Source organism: Fulmarus glacialis, unplaced genomic scaffold (genome assembly GCF_000690835.1).
Source record: "Fulmarus glacialis isolate BGI_N327 unplaced genomic scaffold, ASM69083v1 scaffold12924, whole genome shotgun sequence".
Taxonomy (NCBI): Eukaryota; Metazoa; Chordata; class Aves; order Procellariiformes; family Procellariidae; genus Fulmarus; species Fulmarus glacialis.
The window spans coordinates 272-24,396 of record NW_009209982.1 but is presented as its reverse complement, the minus strand read 5'-3'; the positions used below and the strand labels follow the sequence as shown (position 1 = coordinate 24,396).

The 24,125-nt window shown below is 33.2% G+C and overlaps 1 protein-coding gene across 1 annotated transcript in view; it reads left to right on the top strand.

Annotated features, from left to right (window-relative positions):
- The window catches only part of TBC1D19 (TBC1 domain family, member 19), a gene marked incomplete at both ends in the record, with an annotated part of 34,711 nt that extends 10,838 nt beyond the window's left edge, over positions 1 to 23,873 (top strand). The window contains 10 exons of the mRNA XM_009577025.1: positions 708 to 754; positions 2,818 to 2,928; positions 3,798 to 3,870; positions 4,627 to 4,665; positions 7,136 to 7,248; positions 15,584 to 15,658; positions 16,137 to 16,199; positions 20,137 to 20,221; positions 22,583 to 22,627; positions 23,841 to 23,873. Coding sequence (XP_009575320.1) covers positions 708 to 754; positions 2,818 to 2,928; positions 3,798 to 3,870; positions 4,627 to 4,665; positions 7,136 to 7,248; positions 15,584 to 15,658; positions 16,137 to 16,199; positions 20,137 to 20,221; positions 22,583 to 22,627; positions 23,841 to 23,873 — 684 coding nt within the window. The remainder of the gene's footprint in view (positions 1 to 707; positions 755 to 2,817; positions 2,929 to 3,797; positions 3,871 to 4,626; positions 4,666 to 7,135; positions 7,249 to 15,583; positions 15,659 to 16,136; positions 16,200 to 20,136; positions 20,222 to 22,582; positions 22,628 to 23,840) is intronic.
- Between the last annotated feature and the right edge of the window lie 252 nt (positions 23,874 to 24,125).

Below are 24,125 nucleotides of genomic sequence, written 5' to 3'. Positions count from 1 at the left end.
GTATAATACTCCTCATTCCAGTGCTTTAGAGATTTATACAGCTAGGGCACTGCTCCTCTTAGTGTAAGCTCAGGCTCATAGAAAGAAAATGTTCAGAACTATGGATAAATAAGCTCAGACGTTTTATTAACAAAAGATAAAAATAACACTTGCACAGAATAGTCAGTCATATTATCCTTTGGGAGAGCAAGGCTAACTGCCTCGTTAGTTCATATCCAAGTTCCTTAAAATAAATGATTTTGCAAAAGTACTAGTTTGTATCACAGTACCACCTCTGTGATGGCAAATACTTTCATGGATTGTTTATGACTAGACCCTATTTTTTATTTGACAGCAGTATGTTTAATTCAACAATCTATGCTGTTAAAAAAAACCCTTCTTTTGAATATCATATCTCTCCCATGTCTAAGAATGGTTCAATCTAAAGATTGTATAGTAAAGGTATAAGTAGGTATAAGTAAAGGTATAAGTAAAAAGCTTCCTGGGACTACTGTTCATTTACTAGGGGTTTACAAAACAAAGGCACTAACAGTAGCGTAATCTTGGAGAATATGTGGTGGTTGTAGCCATGATATCTATGATAATGTTATTTTAATCTTTGCTCTAATATGTTATTGAAATTGCTAGATTGTGTTACAGGTATGGGAAAATTGCATGGTTTTTTCATCTCTTGATTTTAACATAGCATCGTTGAAATCTTATTTCAGATCTAAGTCTCTTCCGGCCTGTTTATGCACCTAAAGATTTTCTTGAGGTAAACATTTATGAAACAATGACTCAGCTATTGACTTGCATCCATTGTAGTCTTTTATGTGAAGTGGGAAAATAATTGTTAAGTGTATTTCAGACAATTTGTCCTTTATAGCAAGTGAAATTCAGCGTGTTTTTTATGACTCCATGTTTTGTTTACAAAACAAAAGGCTATTGTCTCGTTTTTTAAACTTCATTTTTACATTGTACTTGTGGTAAATTCCTCTTTCTGCAACGAACAAGCTCAGTTTGGAGCTAACTTTTTTCCTCTGAGAGCAATTCTCCAACTTTTTCATAAATCATTTTATGTTTTAAATTGCAATACGTTAAGCTGATAAATTGCAATATATGAAGCAGATAGACTGTTTGGTGGTAGACAGTAGACTTGTATGCAGTTGAAATTGTAGGTCATCTATGAAGATTGTGAAAAATCAAACATGAAACAGAACTGTGTGTAATTTGGAGGCTTTTGTCTATAATCAAATCAACCATTAAAAAAATGGTGACTGCTGAATCTTTAAAGTCAGAAATTACAGTATACATATATGTATGGTTCAAGCACAGAACATCTTAGTAAAACAGAACTTGCTTTACCAGCTGTGCCTAAAATAGGCATGGAAGATGGACAGTAAGCATTGCTGATGACAGTGAACTTAATGGTGACACAGTAGGAGGTTTTAGATTAAAATGTGATTGAAAATAGAAGTTTAAAAATCAGTATCTGTATATCCTGTGAGTTATACAGGAAACAAGTTGTCTAGAGCATGATGACAGTGTAGAATTACAGGGTTAAGATGGCCTCCTAATTTACAGAATAAAACTTAGAAGTCTAATACTGAATTATCAGTCAGAATTAATGTATCAATACTTTGATGGGATTCAGTGCAAGTTTAGTGGAATGTCTTTTGTAGTGGTAGAGGAGATTTATAGTATTTCTGACTTAAGTGTAAATTGTTTCATGAATTGTGAATTGTTTCATGAATTGTGAATGCATCTCTGAATCCAACAATAAACTATCTATCCATTTTATTACATTTCTAAAGAGCTCTTCTTGTTCAGTTAGTGATAATAATATTGGAAAATATTAATTTATTCTGTTTTCCATCACTGTACTGACAGCCAAGTTGTGTATTTAATCTTGAATCTGTAAACAAATCCATCTTCATTTTAGCCTTATCCAGTGACCCTCAAGGTCACTCTTTTTTTCTTTTATACTGTTTTCTTTCCAGAGTTTGCAGTTTCTTACATTAATCTTTTAATTTACAAGTCTGACGATGAGTTTATATGGTATTAGAATACTTACAAGACTGAGAATTGTAGAGATAAGATGTTGTGGAAGAATTTCATAAGAGCTGGAAACTCATCTTAGAAAGAATCGTTGCCAGCTCAACATTATAATATCAGAATCTATACCCATGGAATAACAGTATGTAAGAGACGGTAAATTGCTTTATAGATCAAAGTTACTTATCTTGACATTATGATTCCTTGTCTCTTAAATTTTATCCTTACTTTAGGTTTTCAATTCTGTAATTTTTTTTTTTTCTTAAATGAAAGAAGATATTTGGTGTATTGTTATTTAGTAAGAAATTATTTTAGTAGCAAATTATGTAGCACTTTGATTGAAAGCTACATAGGATTGCCAGTGTAAGAATATGGATAAAAATTCTTTCAGAAAAAAGTAATACTGAAGAATATCCTAGATATTGTAGCCATCAGAAATATAGTCTTGGTGTTTGAATGACTTTGATGAGGAAGTGAATTTTAGTCAAGACATTACTATGTAGCCAGCACTTAATCCATATGTCAAAAATGACTTCTGCTTTTTTATTTCATAATTTGAGCTTACTTTTCAAAGTAGAATATGTTTATTCCCTTAAAAATTTGGCTCCTTTTTGATTTTGAAAATGTTGAGATATAATTTGATAATTTGGGCCTATATAGATGATAGTTGCAGGAAATGGTTTTATGCTGAACGTACTGTTTGTAATACTGATGATTCTAAGAAGAGTTCTGAATGTAAATTTCTGAATATATGCAAGGAATGACAGAGCTACCATTTTTAAGGTACTGATGAATCTTCGAAACCCAAATTATGAAAATGGAGAACAGCCTAGTTTCAGAAATCATCTGGGGTTAATTCAGGTTCCTCTAAAAGTTAAAGATATTCCAGAATTGGTAAGTATATTTTTTCTTACAAGAGGTTTCTGTAAGAATTATTTTGCCTGTTTTGCCTATTTAGAAAAAGTTTCTATATAATAAGGAAGAATATTAATATAATGATAAGTTTCTCCTTTTGAAAGTGAAAATCAATCTAAATGTGTAGTTAAAACACGTAGCATAAAAAAGTTTTATGAAAAGACATTTTTAATGAAAAGTAAAACATAATCAGTAAATTATCTGCCAGTAAGGAAGTTTTCATTTTACGCCACACAGCTTTGATTTGTGACAAAAATATACTTCTGTACATATTATTCATGTACTCATTTTTTTTCTGTACAAGAAAACTTTAAATATGTAGTTTATCTTAATTCTACAGTTTTATTTGATGCTGTACAAGATCAGTAACCTGACAATCAGTTAGCTTCTAATTTTCTTCTCAAAGTAATTTTAAATCCTTTTATTGTTAGATTGTAAATGGAAGGAAATGCTTGGATACTAGTATTATAATGGAAAATGGGAGAGCTCTTCTTAATGCTTCACTGATAAGTCTCTTGAGGATTTTATGCTAGTAGAAAAACTTGCAGCGGGGTTGGGAAGGAGCTGGGAATTAGATATCCTTAACCTAATCTTTCTTTCATTGCTTTATTACATCCAGGTGTAGCTCATAGTTGACATGAAAACTGGGGTCTGTAACTAAAAGTAGAGTATGAATTGATGTGAAATTCTTATCTTTAAAAACCTGAGCTCATATTTCATATATATGCATTTAAAAGAACTATGTTTGGTTTAGAAAATATTTGCATTAAGCCTTTCAGAAGAAATGTCTAGTGATTTAGAGAATTAAACATTGTTAATTACTGTTTTATGGTTTTCCTTCTTTTCAGAAAGAAGACTTCAGTGAACTAGGCTTAAATATAGGACAGCTGGGTATTGATGATTCAGCACAAGTGCCTCCTGGTTAGCTAATGCTGTGCTTCAGTCACTTAAATAGAACACTAATGAGTAGAATACTTTGCAATTACCAAGTAATTTGTGTATTTTTTCCATAATAAACCATAAATATTTGTTCTGTAACTATGATTGTAGTGATTTCCATAGTAAAATATAGCTAATAATAGAAAACATTGCAAATATGAAGGGTCAGATTTGGAGGAGATTTAAAATCATCACCTTAACTTGAAAATATGTTAATTTTAGTGTGTTTGAACGCTTCAGGATCTAGAGAACAAAATTGCCTATCTTTTAAATAACTATTTTTAAGAAAAGATTACAGAATATAGTCATATATCAGTACTACTATTTAATCAGTAGCTTAAATACTGCATAATTTCTGTTGTTTTTCTGTGTATGCATTTATTCCTGTAGAAACAGGTTTTAAAATGGTCTTTCCATATAAAAGTGGAAAACATTGTAGTATCAAGTGATTTTTCTTTTTAAACGGAAGCTCACCTAATTAAAAGTCTAGGTTCATGCAGTATAGTGCTACTTTGGTATTTGTGTCCTTCAGACAAGAAAAAATTCTGTAATATTTTTTCTTCTTAGCTTTTGAAAAAGAACATTAATGCTGATGTAGGTTAATTTTTAGTGACATTGGCAGGAAAAATCAGCTGACTGTAGTGGTGTGTCGTAAAAATATAAAATACATTACTAGCCGAAGTATCTTTTTTTTTTTTTTAAATTTTTGCCATTCTTTTATATTTCTTTATTTTCTAGAGTTCTTTGAAAATGAATATGTACGTGTTGGACAGAAAGGTAGGATCTGTTTTAATCTGTAATAAACTGTGAGTAGTTAGGAATACATTTAGTAAATTTCTATCTCAATTACATATACCTTTTAGAATTTTAATAATTTAGACAGACTAACACAAAGCATAGTCAGTAATGCCATTGCAATTTAGACAGAGACAGTCAGTATTACCTTGTAATTTAGACAGAGACAGAAAAGCAAGCATTTGCAGTCTACCAGTAGCTACCAGATAAATAGCTCCACAGATACTTCATTAAAAATGAAATAGGAAGCATAGAGACATAACTTTTTGGTGATAACTTAACTTATGCCACTACTTAATTTCATTTTAAAATCAAAAGACTGGACTCCCTTCTCTGCACGCATAGTTCTCATTAGTGTAATGGGGTTTATGCCTGTGTGTCAGAACAGAGTCTTTTTAATTGTTATTTGCAATTGCAGAACTTGCTAGGTATTGCAATACTTAGCCACCATGGAAAATTCACTCATTTGTGTCTGTATACTGCTTTTTCTGCAGAAGTTCCGGGTTTTTTTGTAGGTGAAGAAATAAAAAAGAAAGGGAAAGATAAAAGAAATAATCATTTATTAGCTCAAGTTTGCTTATAGAAGAAACATACAAGGAATGTTTGAAATCCATCAATATTGACTCCTTACTGTCTCTTGTGATTCCTGCTAAACATTATCACCATCAAAGAAAAAAATAGAGTGGATACCATCCCAAAAGTCCTCAGTCCTTTTTTTTTGTTCCAGTAACAAAACAGTGACCTTTCTTTCTTACTTCTCCTTTTGCGGTCCTCCTTCTATCCCTCATCATCTGTTTTCTCATCCAAGAGCAACTCGTTAGGGTACTGTCCATCTCTCTGTTCTTTTCCTGTTCTTCCAAATAAATTCCCCATCCAGACTTCTTGAGCCAGTCATTCAACTCCACAATGTAATTCTTACTCCTCGTCTCTTGTCTGTGCCTCTATTACAGAGATTGTCTTAGCTTTTCCTATATGCAAAGACACAAAATTTTGTAAAAATGTAAGTTAAGAGTCTTGACCATGAACTGAAATCTCAGTTCATTCAGTGGGAATCCTACTGCATGCTCTGTTGGGTGTTGGTTATGACTTTGGTTGCCACTGATGTATTGATTTTGCTTTTATATTAGATGTATTGCCAAGTCTGAGGAATTCTCTTTATTGTATTTAGTAAAACCCATCTTGTCTATAGCAAAATTACTTTTTAATATTTTGTGTCTCAGTAAGAAACAATAAGGTAAACACTCATGGACACTGAGATGAATCACAGTCTTTTCTAAAGTTTTGTGGGGAATGCAGGAATGTTTTTTCTTTTTTCCCCTCTTCATTTAGGAAAAAAGGATCACATACCATCTGTGTTAGAGCTCTGCAGGTTAAACAGAAAATTGGCAGACTGGTCTATTCAGTACTTCAGAAGAGAAGGAAGGAGAGAGGAATCAATTAATGAGATTTATAATTCCAAACCTCATCCTTCTAAGTCATGTCAGGGCAGATATCGTGAATATCAAATTTAGTGAAGTTTAGAAAAGCAATTTGTTTCTGAGAAACTTCAGAAAAATCAGAGGATATGGATTTGGATACTTCTGAGTACCAGCACACCACCTATCTAATGTCTAGATAATATCACAGAAATATTGTCCCAACTCTGTCTTTGTTGTGAAAGACATTTCAGGTATGAGGGTACAGTTAATCACATAACCTTGATGGGAAACAACACTTCTACCAGTTTAGGATAGCTAAAGATCATTGTCTTTCAAGTTTATAGATTTAAGTAAGGAATGAGATCATCTTCTCTAAGGTATGTACAGTAGTGTATTCAGGATGAGGCCCTTGTGACAGATTCACAACAATGACCCATTTAGGCAAACCTGTCAACAGTAGACTTGCATCAATATGAAGGAAAAACAAAATCTTTTGAAAAAGAAAATCTTTATCCTCCAGAGTACGTATACCAATAATGAGAGAACATGACAGTACACTCTGAAATGGAAAATTCTTGCCCCACAGTTATCTGTGAAGATGTTTGTATAATTAATATGAAAATAGGTGAGAGACAAAAACCAGAATGAGTGGCAATCTCCTATTTGAACTGAGATACCACTCACAGTTAAACAGGAGTACTTTGTAGCTATATACGGCTGCTTGTTCCGCTTAATGCCAGCCTACTAGCTGCAACTAGCCTTGATACAGATACGTACTAAAAGAATACATACTAAGTGCTATTTTATGACAGAAGGTAGTACAGCCTTGTTTATTAATATCAATTGCCTTGTTTCACAGGGAACTACTTCAAAATTGCATGGTGGAAACCAGACCTTTTAGATATTTTCCCATTAGCTAATGCTTACAGCATGGTAAGCCAGTTTGTAAAGTTAAAAATTAAGTACTTGATAATTTGATAAATTTTGGAAGTCTTAAACGACATCAATTCATTACCTGCTTTGTTTCTTAACAGTTTTAGCAAAGCAAGATAGTGCTGCAGCTCAGCAATATGTTCGTCAGGGATGTCCAACAGCACTCCGAGCTGATTTGTGGGCCCTCATTCTCAATATTTCTAATCAGCCAGAGGTAAGGAGCAAAGTGAGAGTAAAATATGAAGACTAGGTGAAAACACAAACGTGCAAGCACATATCTTCTAGTGATCTTTTTCCAAAATAGGAATGCTTTACTGAGTTGTCACAGAAACTGATAAACATTTTATGAGAAATATGCACATGCCTGTAAAAAACTCCGTGCTGTGGTGAAGTCTTCTAGGCTCTTCCCTAATTTTTTAACAGATATATGAGCAAAATACTGTAGAACAAACTATTCAATTGTTGGCTAGCTCCCGAGGTTTTCCTATATGGTGCTGACTTTTTCAGAAGGGGACAAGAAAAAAGTCCTGGAAAGAAGACTGAACCTATCTTATCTTTGCTAGGTTTTATAAAAAGAAGATGTGCTATACCTTTTTCCTGTCTATTTGAACCTGTCATCATATTCATGTACATATCTTGTAAATCGCTTTATATATTATTGCATATACTCTACATAGTACAATCAAAAAGACATAAAGAGGAACTAGTAAGATGTAGGTTGTTTTCATACTCCCTTGTACAGCAGCAGTTTATCATAGTACCTTACATTTGACTCAAGTCCTCAACAATGAAATCTTTTGCAGTATCCGAAGACATGCTATAGTCAATATATCTAATATACCATAAAAAGTTAAATCCCTATTTAAATCTTGGCAGAATTGTGAATACTTTGATGCAAGGCTTTTATTGCAATAAAAAATAAACATGCATACATGTAAATTTGCTCATAAATGTGAGAATTGTGCAGTATCTCATGTCCCTTGAGGATGTAGCCGTTTTCTTGTAATACTGGGGCATTTATTGGTAACTACATAGTACAATCATAAGATCTTGCCCTTAAAAACAAATGTAAATCTTGTTCATTGACAGCTTACCTAAGGAGTTGAAGTTATTTGGTCTGGTATTAGAATTACTTAGTCTATTCCATTTTGAAAAAATAAAACAGGCTTTTGTTTTTAGTAAATAAAAGATTGAATTTTCTGTAGAAGACCTGTTGAAATAATAATGAAATATTATACATCTTACTTAAGATGCTCAGCACTAGATTTAAGTTATTTTAAATTATCAGGACAGCTTGAATTTTAGAAGTCTTTATGAGAGCAGGAATATTAGAGGTGTGAAATTAATGTTGTTGGTTCCATTGCATCTGTTTATATTCTGTTATATGCTGCACGCTCTAAGAGCATTTTTATCTTAATGTGGAAAATTAAATAATTGAATAAAAAAGCCAGGTATTCTGTTTTGATGACTGAAAGTCAAGATAATAATCAGAAAAATGATAAAATATTTCATTTTATGTTCATGTAAAGCATGAGTTGTTACGGAAATAGATTTATTAAAATCCGTTTCCTGAAATTCACATGGACAATTTTCAACAGTTACCTTTTTTAAAGAGGAACAAGCTCTGTCTGTCTATTAATATATTTGTCAGCCACACTGTTAGGTCCTTTAAAAGTCAACTCTAGTTTATAGTTGTTTTTAATATGTGTTTATACTATGCATGAAGTGTGAATATTTTAGACCTTCTCAAAAGGTTAGTCTCAGCTGTGAAGGTATTAACTCAATTTACTGTTAGGTAAGCTAGAGAACAGTACATTAGCCATTTGATCACTAGTGCTCATGTATGTGCCTTTACTGTGTAATAAATGGTAATTCAGCTCCAACTTATTGCAAGGATGCATGTGGACACTTATGTCAGGGCAGCTAATACGTTCTCGTTGACATAATATTTTACCTTGACATAACTTTCTATGCACTTAGCAAATGATGCTCATCAACTATAGATGAAGAAGAAAAATAAACTACATACGCATACAGTATTCTGAGATTCAGTGCAGTAGACATTCTCCTTTAGGAGGCATTCTACAGGGTCCAGAGCCTTGAGACTGAACTGAGTAGACTGTGTGCAGGGAATTATTGGTGAGACAATATTTTGTGATGATACTAAAAGAACTCAAGAGAGATGATGGTAAGTGGCTGGAAAATGGTAACGATAACATCAGGAAAAAGAGGTAAGGATGGACGAAATGATGCAGACTGAGAATTTGTCACTACTTTGAGATTGCTGAAATAAAGGATTGGAAAACAGTAAAATACAAAATCCACCCTCCCTCCCCACAAAGAACAGAAATTATCAAGTCTGTGGACAAGATATACTACGTTGGAGAAAATCATCTAAGTTGGTGATGTAAGTGCATATGAATGTTTTTCTATCATGCTAAACTGAAAACGGTATTTTCTAATCTAACAGCTATCAGAGCCTTTTATCGTATTTTCCAAGACTATTTTTGCGTAGCACAGTATAGTATTTATTATCCTGGGCTCTAAGTTACAGTTATTTTATGGACTTTGAGTACTAAAAATATAAATGCACTAAAGGGATAGGCTTTCTGACTGAGACCTGCCAGACTGCCCATAAATCAGGTAGGATATCACATGGGTTACTATAGCTATGTTATAAGCTGAATGTCCATAGTTCGTTTTAAGGATTGGGTTGACTAGCGTTTCACAGCGGTAAGGCTGTAACTACTGCCAGAATGCTAACACCCTGGGACGTTCTTCTTGCATATACTGAATATACTGCTTTATTTTTTGTAAAGTATAGCAAAGCAGTTTCCAGAGTCATGTAGCTGTTTTATGATCTGCTGTGTTTCATATAGACTTTATCTAACACTTCTTTACCTCTTACGTACTGTTTCTCTGCTGAAGTTGAATTGTGTGGTTGCAGAAATTTCTTGCTGTAATATTTCTGACTTGCAGTTTAGGCTCTATTACATCTATAGCTGTATGAATCTATAACTCGTAAGGACTGTGAATTTCCTTTCTTTAATGTAAAACATTATTGAGGGTTTGGTATGGGCAGCATTGTGTGTGTTAGCATCCAATATTATTGTTTGGAAAATTTTATTCAGTAAAGCTCAGCCTTTGTGTAAAGCTAATATACAGACAAGCAAGGGATGATACTAGCAATCTAGCATTGTAATCATAAAAATGATAAACTGTAAGCTCTATATGCAGGATTATTTAGAAATGCGTAAACACATTTCCTGGCAATGAATTGTTTATTAGTTTTCATTTGTAATGGTACATTTTAGAGAAACTGTGTTAAAAGAGCATTTTTAAGGTTGCAGTGTCAAACATTTAAAAGCTAACAGTGTCACAGTTAATATTGTCTGTGCACAGTCCAATTTGCTGTATATATATATTTTATTGTATACTCTTGAATCAGTTTTTCCTGTGGGATATCTGTTTCATTGATTGCACAGAATGGATAGCACACACTTACTGAGAATCTGTTTTGGGTTTTTTTTCGTTCTGTTCGGTGTGTTACCCTATTGTTTATTCATTGCATGCTATTCAAGCAGTGCTTAAAAACCAAAATTGTTCATTATCTTACAGGTCTTTTTCCTCTAATTTTTTAAGTTAATGGGTTGAAAATCAATTTTAATTCTGAAAATTCCAGCATGCAGAAATTAGTAATGCTTTGCTTTGCTACAGCTTTTACTGAATGTCATTTTCTAAGTTTAAAAACTTAATAAATAGGTGAGATGGTAAGTTCATAATGGAGCATGATGTAACTCTGTGCCTTATCAGTAGGGTTATTTAGATTAGGATCAGTAGCTGAAGGTACCCACTGCACCATTCAGACAGCTGAGAAGCCAGTAGCAGTAATGGGCTGTCATCATCGTTGACTGGAGAATGATGTACTTTTACAAGTAGATTTCATAGGTGTCTGGTAAAAGGAGAATAAGTTTTGGATCGTCTTCCAGGATTTGCCAGGAGGGACTTTCTTTAGCTTTTTTGTCCATTATCTCTTTAGGAGATCTGTTTCAGTTTTTTGTTTTGTACCTGTTTCTGGTACTTCTGTTCCAAAATCTACAGCTCACCTAATTAATGCTGGTTGCCATTCTTCAGGCTTCATCCAATTCCCACAAATCTTTGTGTCTGCTTTCTAGACTCCCCAGTGTCGTCTTCCTTCATATTCCTGGTTCTATGCTTCGCCCACCCATTTCTTGTATTAGATTTGAGAGGCAAGTATAGACAGTGCAATCAAATGATGAGAGTAACCTAAAAATGAATCATGAGGTGCCTACAGTTCAGCAGTGAGAATGCAGCTCCTGTGCCAGGGATTTCATGACAGGCCATGGGTGGACTGTGCCTGCACAGAGACTGCTGAGTAATCCAAACCTTAATTTCAAAGAAGGTGAATCACCAGATTCTGCTTAAACTAGCTTTGCTGAATACTACTGAAAGATACTGTTCTCTCTTGCCTGTAAGCTGCTTTCAGAGCTCCCTTTTCCATATGCTCTCAGGTGGATACAGTATGAGTTTTTTGGGTGGAAATTTTGGTATGTGGCTTTGTAAGGTCAAGAGGGCCTGCAATCCTGAAATGTACTATGTTTCAACTTGGAAAGATGAGTATGTTTTGAGGTGCAGCATAAAAAAAAAAAAATATTATTTTGAGAAAAGCTATGGTCTGTATAAAAATGCAACTTATTTTTAAAAAGTAAAAAGTTTACAAATCCAGGTTACATTAAGATTTGGCAGACAGAGAAGAAAGGTTGAATCAGATGAAAATGGTAAGATTTTGGCTTTATAAACAAAAACATTTTAGGCTAAGAAACCTACCACACTTTTGGACATTCCTGAAACTTGGTAGTAGTAAGTTGTCTCTGGAGGAAGAAATGCAACCAATAAAATAGTAAAACGGGACTTGAATCTTTTTTAAAGCCTGAGTGAGGCTCTTAAAAACATTTCTCACTGCGTAAGTGAGGAAAAACTGATCACCGAGCAAAAGGGTCATGTGGCTTGAAAGCAAATCTGTGACCAATCTTGTTTATGATTCAGATATAAGGAATAAATTTATTAATACAGCATGAATCACAAGCCTCTTGCCTTACTAAGAGGCATGGGTAAGATCTATTTGTGGTCAAGTTGCATCTAAAAAACTGGTGTGATTCCTAAGCCCTGTTTTCATTTTACATCACAACAATCACAAGTTAAGAGAAAATGAATGACAAATAATGAATAAAAACCATTATTCCTAGAATGGTTATGATTGGTTTTGCATTGCAAGTCCCTTTTTAATAATTTATTATTTGTTTACCAAACTTTTTCTCAAGAGTTCTAGTTCAGGTGGACAGCTTGGCCTTCTGGTCTTTTTACTAAATTATTTAACTGTTAAAATATTTAAGTACTGTTTTATTCTGCTAATATATGCAATGTAAATTTGCTATTCATTTTTTCAGGGTAGTTTTTTGAGTTGTGTTTGAAATTTTAGTTCATGCTGAAATTATAACGGCGACAGCAAACGGTGTTTTTATTTTCTGAGAAATGACCAAGTTGGCCTAGTGGGTTTTTGTAAGAGCAAAGGAGAAACTATTATTTATGAAAAAAGAAAAGGTGATAAACTGTTTACCCTTTTTATTTAACATCATACTGAAGAAAGTATTCAACTGAATTGTAAAGAACTTCCATTCAGTTCCTGCGAGTTGCTGAAAAATCTGTGCACAGTTGTTCTCTCTTTTAAGACAGTGCCCTAAATCAGGTTACTTATTTTTACCACTTTTTTAACTGCTTGAAATATTTACACCAATTAAAACAAATTAAGGAGGAGAATTGGGAAGGATATATATTTCAGAAATTGTACATCCCGTTGGTTAAGGCTAAGTGATTCAAATCTCTATTCTAACTCAGGCAATATTTGCCCTATATTCTAATAAGTACATTGTTTTTTAAAATCGGTACACAAGTCTGAAGGGTGAGAAATGGAAAGTTTCTACACTTCAGCCTTATTGATTCCTTTGCTAAAACAAAAAGAAATTTTACAAAATGTTTTAAATACATGTGTCATTCTGGATTAACAAATAGCAAATATTCTATTCTGATTAAACCTATTTCATTTAAATTTCTTTCAGTGGTTTTCTGCTTTTCTTCTGTGGAAGATACTGTTCACTGGCTATACTAAACTGTAATTTATACATAATTGCAATTAACATGATTCTTTACACTTCAATTAATAATGTGGTTGAATTAAGGCATAGGAAGCTAGTAAATATTTTAGAGATTAATAACGTAACAGTCATAGTTCAGTATGATGCCAGAAACAAAACTGCACTGAAACTAACACTCTAAACTCTTGATGTCAGTACAGTAGGGCATCATTTATGATTTTTTTTTTCTTGTACAGAAATCTGTTCTTCATACATTCAGTGAAGTCATTCCTTGCATGCCAAATCACTAAGTCTATTCTAAGTGTGAATAAAACAGCCGCAATTCAACTTAATACCAAGTTATTCTGACTGTTAAGATGAATGGACCATGTACTTAAGAGATTATTTTTTAGTTGTGGTTTTACAATAATTTTAATAATAACAGGAAAATGGACTCTTGTAAGCAAATGTAAAACATAATTGAATGGCTTCCTAATTCAGGAAGGAAAAGGTTAGTACAAAATACTGGACTAGTGATAATGTTAACTTGTGGCTTGAAGCCACTGTGTGACCTCAGGTGAAAGTATTTTAAGAAGAAAACTTGTTTTTGCATATAAATTTAAAGTGTGCTTTTTATGTGTGTAGCAAAAGATTACTCTCTTCCTTCATACCACTTTCTTCTCCCACTTCCAAACAGCCTTTAGCAATTCTTCAAGGCAGTTATAGAGAACTAAAAACTAGTAAATGATAACAGGAGACCATGAGGTTATTAGAATCTCTTTCCCAAGTTACAATAAAGTGGTAGTTGCATTATCTAGTACCTTTGTAGCCATGAATTTCATTACCATTTCTTATGCAGGGGTACTTCCATGTACAACAGAAACAGTTAATCATGCAGTCTGCTTAGCAAGAAAAAGAAGAGGGTTTTTTTAATTAGTTCCTTCTGTTCTGATATATACAGTCATTTGAGATGGCAAAAAAGACTTTAGACGTTATTTATTTGGCAGTGTTACACTTAATTAGACTACAGTATTGATGCTTTAAAATTGTGAATATTAGAGTAGTTCTCGGTAGCTCTTAAGAGCAGAGTCATACATTCATACTGCAATTAATTTACATTTAGTAAATATTTGTGTCTGATCCTTCGTAAAGAAATAGTGTACTATTTATATTTCCCCTTTTTATTTCTCAGAAAGAAAAATGTAAATATTTTCCCTGTGGTAGTTATCAGTACTTAAGAAATACAGCTTTTGTCCTCATTTCAACTTAACAGTCTAATAATGTATTAATTCTAATAATTTCTAAGTGTATAATATTCACCACTTTGCAGTTTTGGATTAATACAAAGAACAGTCACAATGTTCCCTAGCCCTCTTCTCACTTTTTTTCCATTCTCTCCCTCTCAGAATTTCATCTTACTTCCCATTTGTTCTTTAGATCCTTACTCCAGACTTACCTTTTTTTGCAAAGAAATCGGCAGTAAATATCATGTAAAACTTGGAATATACAAGCATTTGTGTGGTGCCTGTAGAGACACATTGAAATCAAAATAGTTTTGTGAAGTGGGAAAGAGCTTTGGGACTGCTGATTTAGTTTATAAATTTATTCCAAATCCATCTGAAACTGTGGTATTCAATCTGAAACTGTTAGTCGATTGTATGCATAATGACAGAGAGGTATTTAAGAATCTAGGAATTACATGATTATAGTGCGATATTTAATTTTTTGTTTCCTTTGCAAGCTCTTTCTAAGAAGAAAGTGATAGAATAAGCAAAAGCAGAGAAGTGTATGTTCTGATACTTCTCCATCGTTTCACCCTTGTGTATGTTCTGTAGACATCCAGGAAATAATTGGAGTTTAAAAAAAGGTCTGAGTTCTTTGTATTCTTTACAAGATTTTTTTAATATATTTATCATTTCATCTTTTCACAAATTTATACTATTTAGAGATTCATATTAGATTAATATAAAATATTTGCAGCAACTCACTAATGCTAGAAGATATGACAGAACATATTAATGGAGAGGTGCATGAAAATAGAGGGTAACAAAGAAAAAAACATAATAATTTTGAGCATTGAAAAGGTTTTAGTTGTAGAGACCCAAAGGTTGGAAGATATGGATCTTTGGTTTGAATTAGTTCCTTCATTCTCATTTTATTAATTATCTAAAGGGGAGGTAATTTTATAAAGTCTCAGATATCTGCCTCATTTCTTAGGGCTTAAGCTAGAACAAACAGTGATAGAATGCTTCATAAATTATGCAGTGTGTTTTCCAGCTGAATGATTATGATTTTTCTTGATTTTTTTTTTTTTTTTAATTGTTAAAAATTGGCTTCGTTAGTTTAAATATAAATTAAAGTTGTGTGTCAGACTGATGATAATATTTTTAATTTTAGGATATCTTGTATTATGAACAGCTTAAATCAAATGTGATTCAGCACGACCTTTTAGTGGACAGCCTGATTTACAAAGTAAGTGATTCACCAAACAGTGATTAAGTGATTTATATACTCATCACACCAGTATCTTGGTTTTTTAACAAAGAAAATGTTAGATGGTTTGGTTTTAAGGAGTGTAAGAATAATTAGTATGAAATTATTATTAGAAACTCTCTCCTTGTGCCTGTGTTGTCTCTTGCGTAAGACATTTGTTTGAGTTGAGCCATGAAGTTGTAACAAAACGGTAACTTCGTTTGAAGGAATAACTGGTTTTGCGAGGAAGAAAGCATTGGAGTCTGAGCGCTTCCATTTCAAGTTTCAATTCTGAATATTTTAATCATCAAGTTAATATAGCATTTTTTAATTTTAAAATGTGGAGTATATGCTTAACCACAGCTTTTTCATGATTCAATGGTGAAACAGTGTCTTTTACCACTGTGTTAAGTTTAGCTTGTACGGGAGTCTGAAAAGATGTCTTTCGGCTTCAAACTGCTGTATTTTTTGATTACAGGATGTAAAGCTCACAGCAAGCAACGATGACTACTATTTTGTATTTGAGGATTATTTATATCAGGTATGTAACTATTTTTTTCTTAGAAAAGCTAGAAAGTATACTCCTGTAGGATTATATAATCTCTGGAGTAAGGACTGCCTTTGTGTTTCATGTGTAGGCAGAGTACAGTGGAACCCTAGACAGCATCTGTTCGCTGCATTGCATATACTTTCCCTTCTGAATAACAATACCATAAATTAATCATGTACACTTAAACAGATTAAGCAGGACAGGTTTCTAAAACTCCTACTCTGAAGGACCTTACACAATGTCTTTCCAATGCAGTAAGCCAGAAAATACACAGTCAGCCATATTCTTCCCCTTTCCAGCTTTGCAATAATAAACTGATTAGCAGCTGTGGCATACAGAGAAATTAAGACTTGAGAAGTATATTCAGGATTCCAGTTTAAAAAAAAAAAAAAAAAATTTGCTTTACAGTGACCTACTGTAGATATTGTATTGACATATTTTTAAATTGAAGACATTGATTCTGAATACTGTAGTGATATGTATGGTTACTTTCAGGATTGCTCCCATTCCAAAGCTGCTTGGAGCAGTGGGGAACCCAGCTAATTTATAAAGAATTATCTTTGTTGCTGCCTGTCAAATGCCCTTAAATAGAAGGACATTACATTTATGAATTTCCTAATGTGTAGTTGATTGCAGTGTCAACATAAATGTCATGCAGCAAACTTACCATTTCCACAGTGCTTTCAATTTCATTAGTCACATCTGTTAGGTTAGACTTGCTTAATTTTTTGTTTTAGAGCTATGTGAAACTAAACGATTTCTTCTGTGATGGTAATATGTAAAACTGTGAGTAATTTAACTAAGCAAGAAACTGTCCTTAATACTGCTTGGTCCATATATGTTTAAAAATGTGTTAGTATTTAAGCATACTATGCAATCATGTATACATATAATATTTTAGCATAATAAGCATTTAAACATTAATACTTAAAATTATAACCTCATGAAATTATAGCCTTTTTTACTTAAAACAGTTCCAATATTAAGATCTGTATCTGAATTTGTATCTGAATTTGTATCTGAATTAAAATTTGAAAAGTGACTACATAAGGACAACTCAAACATTGATATTTATTCACTAAAATATTTACATGTAGAAGTTTTTCTTCACTTAAGGGTCAAAGATGATCTTCATTATTCTAACATTATCTCTTCATCATGGGATGTGAAAATCTCATTCTTATTTCTGCATCATTCATTATATAGACTACTAAGGCACATTAATTAGTCATTAACTGACAGTTCCAGTGGACACAGGATTATAATCTATGAAGGAGCATGAACTAGTATACAGTATAATCTTTTGGTTTAAGATCATCAGAAATAGATTTTGTTCATCATTCTCAATATATAGCACAGTTGAATATTTTAGTTTTTTATATACCTCTATTAACTAAAAGAATGATCACAGAGTGAAAATCATGAAAAGGACTAAACTATCCTTAGTAATTTGAAGGAGAGTCACCAAAAATCTTTGAAAAATGAAGTGTCTAGTTTTACTGCAAGGCTTTGAGGCAAAGAATATCTCAAACTTTTAATTATTAGTTGCTCTAGTTTTGTTTGGTACTTCATGGTATTCTTCAGACTGTTTTTCTAGAAGAAAGTTATCCATTTTCCTTGATAATTTTCTCTTCCAACCTAATTTGCAAATGCATTGCTGCCAAATGATTTTGTTCTCTTGCCCCTGGAAAAATTTTGCAATATGAGTCACTCTGATATGGAATATTATTTATTGATTTCATATGATAACTGGAATTAAATACTGGCTAAATAAAAAAGGTAACGAAAATGTTAGCTTAAACCAGATAAATTATTTCTGTTTGCACTGGGTTTGTGATTTTTTTCATGACTAGTTACTGCCTCTAACTTTTCGAAGTCATTTGATCAGAGTGTAGCATTTGTCTGTGTATTACTTAACAGATAAAGCATCCATCAAAACCAGAAAATTTGGGTCTAAAATAACAATGAGGATATTTGGTTGGATTATTGGTACCTCTTTAGCAGCATGCAATCCTTTTCGGGAAGAACGCTGTGAAATGATGTAATTTATTTCCTTTAATATCTTTGCTTTCTTCATCCCAAAGTTTACATGGTTTTGTTACTTCTTTATAACTATTGAAATAGAATACAGTTACTTTTAATACAGTAATTTCTTTTTGATGAAAGCTTTGGCTTTGTTTTTTTTCTTTTTCTTGGTCCTTTGAAGTCAGTGGTTTTCTTTTCAGTTTTGATTATAAATATCCAATAGTTTGCCAAACATTTCTGTACTTAAAAAAGGATTTGTGCCAGTGTTTTTTTTAGCATTAGCATTTTTGTGAATGAGAAAAATGATACATAAATTATTAAATTTGTGAATTCATTATTTCAGGCCAGAGGTTCAATTCGAATACTTTAGTCTTACATCCTGCATAATGAATATATGCAAAGAACCTCACCCAACCGTTTTTAGGTATAGTCATAACTTAAGTTTGAGCTACAGTCTATCTCTTACAAAGATGCATAGTCTTAATTTAAAGACTTCCAGATACTGGTACTGGACACTGTATTCCTAAAAAAGGGTGCCTCAAATTAAGGTTACATTCTTTCCCCTATGACAGAACATAATTTATGTCCTTTTTAGATTAGTTTTTTTCTTTCACCTCAGTTAACATATGCAGAGAATTACATTTGCCTGTGTATTGTTATTGTCAACTATATTTTGGCAGCTATGAAAATGATTGTGCATTGTGCAAAAATAATATTTAGCTTAAACTGTTCAAGATAAAGAAACTATTTATTTTTTAGAAGGTGTTTGTATCAGAGAAATAGTTTTGAGGTTCAAAAGACGAAAAAGTCTCAAAATATGACCTGCTTTCCATAAAAAATAAAAAAAAGCAATGATGTTCAGATGTCACAGTGTTTCGGTTTTGCATGTTTCCTTTTGATAAATTCTGGTATCTGGAAAACGTTTGTAATAATTAGTTGAAGGAAAAATCCATTCATTTTTATTCACAATAAATTATGTAGTGAAACACGGTCTAAAACATTTCCACCTTTAAACCTTGGCTACAGCTAAAACAAACAAACAAAGAAACTTAAAACCTACAAGAGCAGAGAGGGTTTAATGTATGCAAAAAAGTCAGCGGTAAGTTGAAGTCTGTCTTACTTCTGCCCTCTTGTGTGCATTCTTGATAGTGCAGTCTTTCATTGCATGAAAACATGAAAATTTTCAATAATAATTATTACGCTTTTTACAACTGCATATAGATTAAGATTCTTTATTGTTAACTTTTTTCCTAAGAATGCTTTTAGTATTTAATTTTATACTCAATTTCTGTGACTACTAGATACTTCATTTTTGTAAACAATAAAAAATACAAATATATTTTACAAAATACACTGTGCATTTCAGAACTTATGGATACGAGGTGAACATTATAATGTGTGCTTTTTGAAAGAACTGAATATCGTGCAAGCATTCTGTAAAGCTCCTGGGAATGAAAGCAAATGTAAGGATCAGTCTTCTGGAACTGCACACATGCGAAAATATAAATGTTTCCTTGGCGTATTCACTTAGTAGGATTTCCCCAGGTCATAGTAACTGAATAGAAAAATAACCTAATAGACATCAAAGCAGTCAGTTGCATGCACAGTCACTAATGATGTGACACAAGGGGACAAAGCCATGCTGAGAGGCAAAGAGGAGGGTTGGAGAATGGGGATATTTTACTGACAACAAATGACTGTGAAAGTAAAATCATAGCAAGTTCAAAGGGAGCCTGGAAATTTGAACAGGAAAGTAAATTAAGTTGGTCAAGAGTTTTCACCCATATTAGCTCTCTTCAATAGCATCTAATAGGTGCTAATTAAGGCAGGTCCTTAAATCTGTTTGACATTGCTTTGTTGATCCAGTAAGTCAGCTGATTTTTATATGCTGTCTTTTCTACAGGTATTACTCTGTTTTTCCCGAGATACATCTGTATTGGAGCACTTTACTTACAGTAGTGCCACCCCACCCAAATCATATATACGAGGTAAAAGGAATTGTTTTATAAAAGATTGTATAGATTTTTGTTGACTGCTGCAGTAATATAGTATGTGAATTTCCTTTATGTTCATTACACCTAGCAGACTACATTTAAAAGAATGTTAATAAAAACTTCATGTATCCAGTTGACATCTGCACAGATTCTATTATGACAGTTTAGAAGCTGATCACAGGAAGGCCAGATTGCAATGTTGTTCTTTTATTGTCATTTTCTGTGTATAATTCTCCAGTGTTTTACCAAAATAAATTAATCACACAACTGTGACAGTATGATAAAATCTTGACAACATCTATCTTCATCAGAGCTAGAAATTTAAACACACAATGTTGTCCTCTGCAACTTCAACAAATTTAGCAACTGGAAGTGGTGGTAGGATGTTCTCTTCCCAAAGCAGTGAGTTTTGCAGATATTTGTAGACAGGAGCAGAAGATGTTGCTGAAGAACTGTGGGCTCTGTTCGAAGGTCTGGGAGAGTAGAGCTCTACCAAGCAGACTTATACTGATTTTTTTCAAAGCATGGCATCTTCCAGAGTGTTAGCTTACTTTTGGATGTTCTTTGGCTTAAGTTCTCATGTGAGTCTTATTTTTCTTAACAATCTTAAATTTATTGGTTCAGTCCACTTGCCTTCTCTGCCAACTTCTAATGCCATACCTCTGGGCTCTGTTTCCTTGCTTCTTAGATCCTCACTTCCCTTGGCTTTACCCAGAGGTTCCTAATTTTGTCTTCCTTCTTGAATCATTCAGCCATCCAATCACTTTTTTTTTTCCACGTACCTTTACCTTCTGCATTCCCATTTTCTTCCTTGGCACCCCGTGTCAGTGTATTTAGCCAAATGTGATCCCCATACCAAGTACTTTTTTCGAACAGGACCTCTGCTGACAGTTTTCCTCTTGCTGCTTCTTATGTCACTAGATGCAATGTTTGTTTTCTAATTTTTTTCTTCCTCCTTTATTGCTTTGTAGGTCTTTTCTCTCTCTTTAACTGAATTAGGGAGTTTTCTTTACCTACTTCTTGAAAGAAGCAAAGGGCTCACCTGAGAGCAGAACAGCAGTGGGACTCCAGGTCTTACTTCAGGCACAGAGCCATGGCAGCCCAGAAACACGATGGGAAACACTCTACTTAGTCCTAGACAAACCTGCGGAAAGAAGTTGCTGAAATCTAAATCTCTGCTAAACCTGTGCAGTGTAAATCCAAGAGGCTTGAGTCCTATTTTTGGCTAATTTTCCAAGAGATGTGCTTTATGCTAGAAATACTCTCCTTCCAGATTACAACTTCCTGCTGCATAGCAAGCAAACTATTGAAAGGAAAAGTAAAAAGTATTTTTTAATTTAATGAAACAACGGATTTCTGTAATGGGAATATACTGGATTTTATTTTCACGGGGTAGTAGGCAAGAACTTTGCAGGTTAATTTTGAATTTAATTCAGTCAATTCATGCAACAAGAAAATATCTAAGTCCAGATTCCACTGAACCTGCAAAAGTTCCCTGTGCTAAATTCTTCTGTGTAGAGTGAACAAAATACACGGAGATCTAAAAGATCTCTGAATATTCTATAAATTTTCATATAAGTAATTACATTTTCTGGTTGAATTTTCTCATTTTAACACTAAAATAATTACATCTTTTAATTAGTTGTAATTATGCTTAAAAACAAATTTTTATATTTCTAAATAAATGGTTAATTTTTTAATAGTGGATTTCAAATTATTAGGTCCTATAGTTAAAATATGGTTAACTAATATAACATGTTCATTTTGCAAGGAAGAGAAAAAGTTATATCGTCAGTCTATACTATCAGTGATTTTCTTGACTTAATTAATATTTTGTATCCAACAGATTACTTAAATATTTTTTGGTTATATCAAAACTATACCATCCATCTTCCTCTCTGTTGCAGGCTTAATGAAGCCTTGAATATTTTTTATCTGTTCTTATATCTTTTTAAATGCCTTTCCTGTCCCTAGGTCAGTCTGCCATAGCATGGCAGACTTATCCCCGTAACCTTATCTGCTCATAGAGCCTTACTGTCTTCAAGGTCTGCAGCAAACACCTTTAAAGCCCCTAAGACACACCCAAATAAAATCTCTATGGGATAGCATTGCTGAATTCTTCCTCCTCTTTTTTGCTGTTTGTCATCCTCCCTGACTGGTGCTCCATTTTAGTTTTATATCTGACACTGTACCTGTCCTATTGCATTGCTTGCTTGTTTTAGACAATATCAAATGGTCAATAACATAACTAGTTATGATTTTTATAATTGTAACTTAGAATCTACCTTTTTGATTTAAATCTTTACACCTTTTAACAGTTTAATCACATTTTCATTGTGATTTGATGATTCACAGGAAAACTTGGAATAGAAGAGTATGCTGTTTTCTATCCTCCAAATGGTAAGAATTATACTATTGCCTCCTCTAGTGGTAGATTGGAAAGATAAGCTTTTTTTTCTCAAATATGTGATAACTTCTTTTTCTATTACAAATTATGTTTTGCTGTTATTCTGTGAAGTTCATTAATTTAAAGGAGTAAGCTGGACTGAAGGTACTCCAAAACCACATTCAGCCTGGTGTTAGTAGTCACATACAGAGTTTGTCTACGCTTGTGGGAAGGAGAAGGAAAACAACTTCTGGTGCAGCAGCTTGTATTCCAGTCTTGTATCACCACTTAGAGGATCTGAATGATACATGCTGAAACTGTCTGACCCCCAGCTTTTCAGTACTCAACAAACCACACCTTAAAATCTTTCCCTTTCAAAATCTGTGTTCATTTTAAAAATTCAGACATAACTAATCTATATAATTTTAAGTTAATATCATTGCTGTTGCTGCTTCAATTATTAAAATTCTTTTTTTTCAACTCTTATTTTGACCATTTCAGTCCCTGTCTATTGAATCCTTTCCCTGTTTTTGCACTGCATTTGTATTTTAAGTTCAAGCTCTTTGCTCTTGCTTTCAGGGCCTTACACCACCAAATCTGTGTCTCTGGCCTCGTCTTCTATGTCTTCTGTGTTCCAGTGGTGTCAGTTGTAGCATGTACTTTTGTTCCCCCTTCTTCCATTTTTGCCTCTGCAATTCTTTGCAGCTTTGTAGCCATGAAGCATTGTCCTTATGACCTTTTGTCAAAGCAGCTCCTTCTTACTGGTACTATATGAAAATGAATGAATGGGAGCTAAGATCAGCTGGAAAGGAGGAGAGAACTGTCATGATACAACTGCCAAGTCCTCTAAATGTTTTATCTGAGTACTACCTGAATTACTAGAGGTCTTGGCCTCCTTTTTTCCTGCTCCCTCCTTGTCAGTACATGACATTTACAGGTTGTCATTTATTTGAAATTAGGTTCTGATTTCAGCAAAGCTTATACATAATAACTTTATGGAAACAGAGCTTTATTTGGCTTTCTAGGCATGTGTTTAAGCACGTAGTTGGTTGTACTGAAGTAAGTGATATAATTCCTGTACTTAAATATTTACAGGGTTGAGATCTAAGACTGCAGGTGCCATAACAAGGAAATATTTTATTCCTGTGGTAGGCAGGACGCAATTTAGAAACTTGGGGGAAAAATAAATTTTTTTACATGGAAAAAAAATATATTTTTGTTTTATAGGTGTGATTCCTTTTCATGGCTTTTCTATGTATGGTAAGTGTGACTCTCATAAACTCTTAAAACCTCAGGATTGCTTTTTATCATATTACAGTTTAAAGCTGTATATACTTCTCTGCAACTTTTTAAATGTGTGTATTCTGTTTCTTTGTGTATGAAGACTGTGGTGTATAATTTTTTTAAATTCCAGGCTGTTTCTATTTACTTGTATTACAGCTCGCTACCATGAGGGAGTTCCTTCTTTGAAAGCTAATAGCTGAGCTATATGTCTTAATGTACATGAATAGA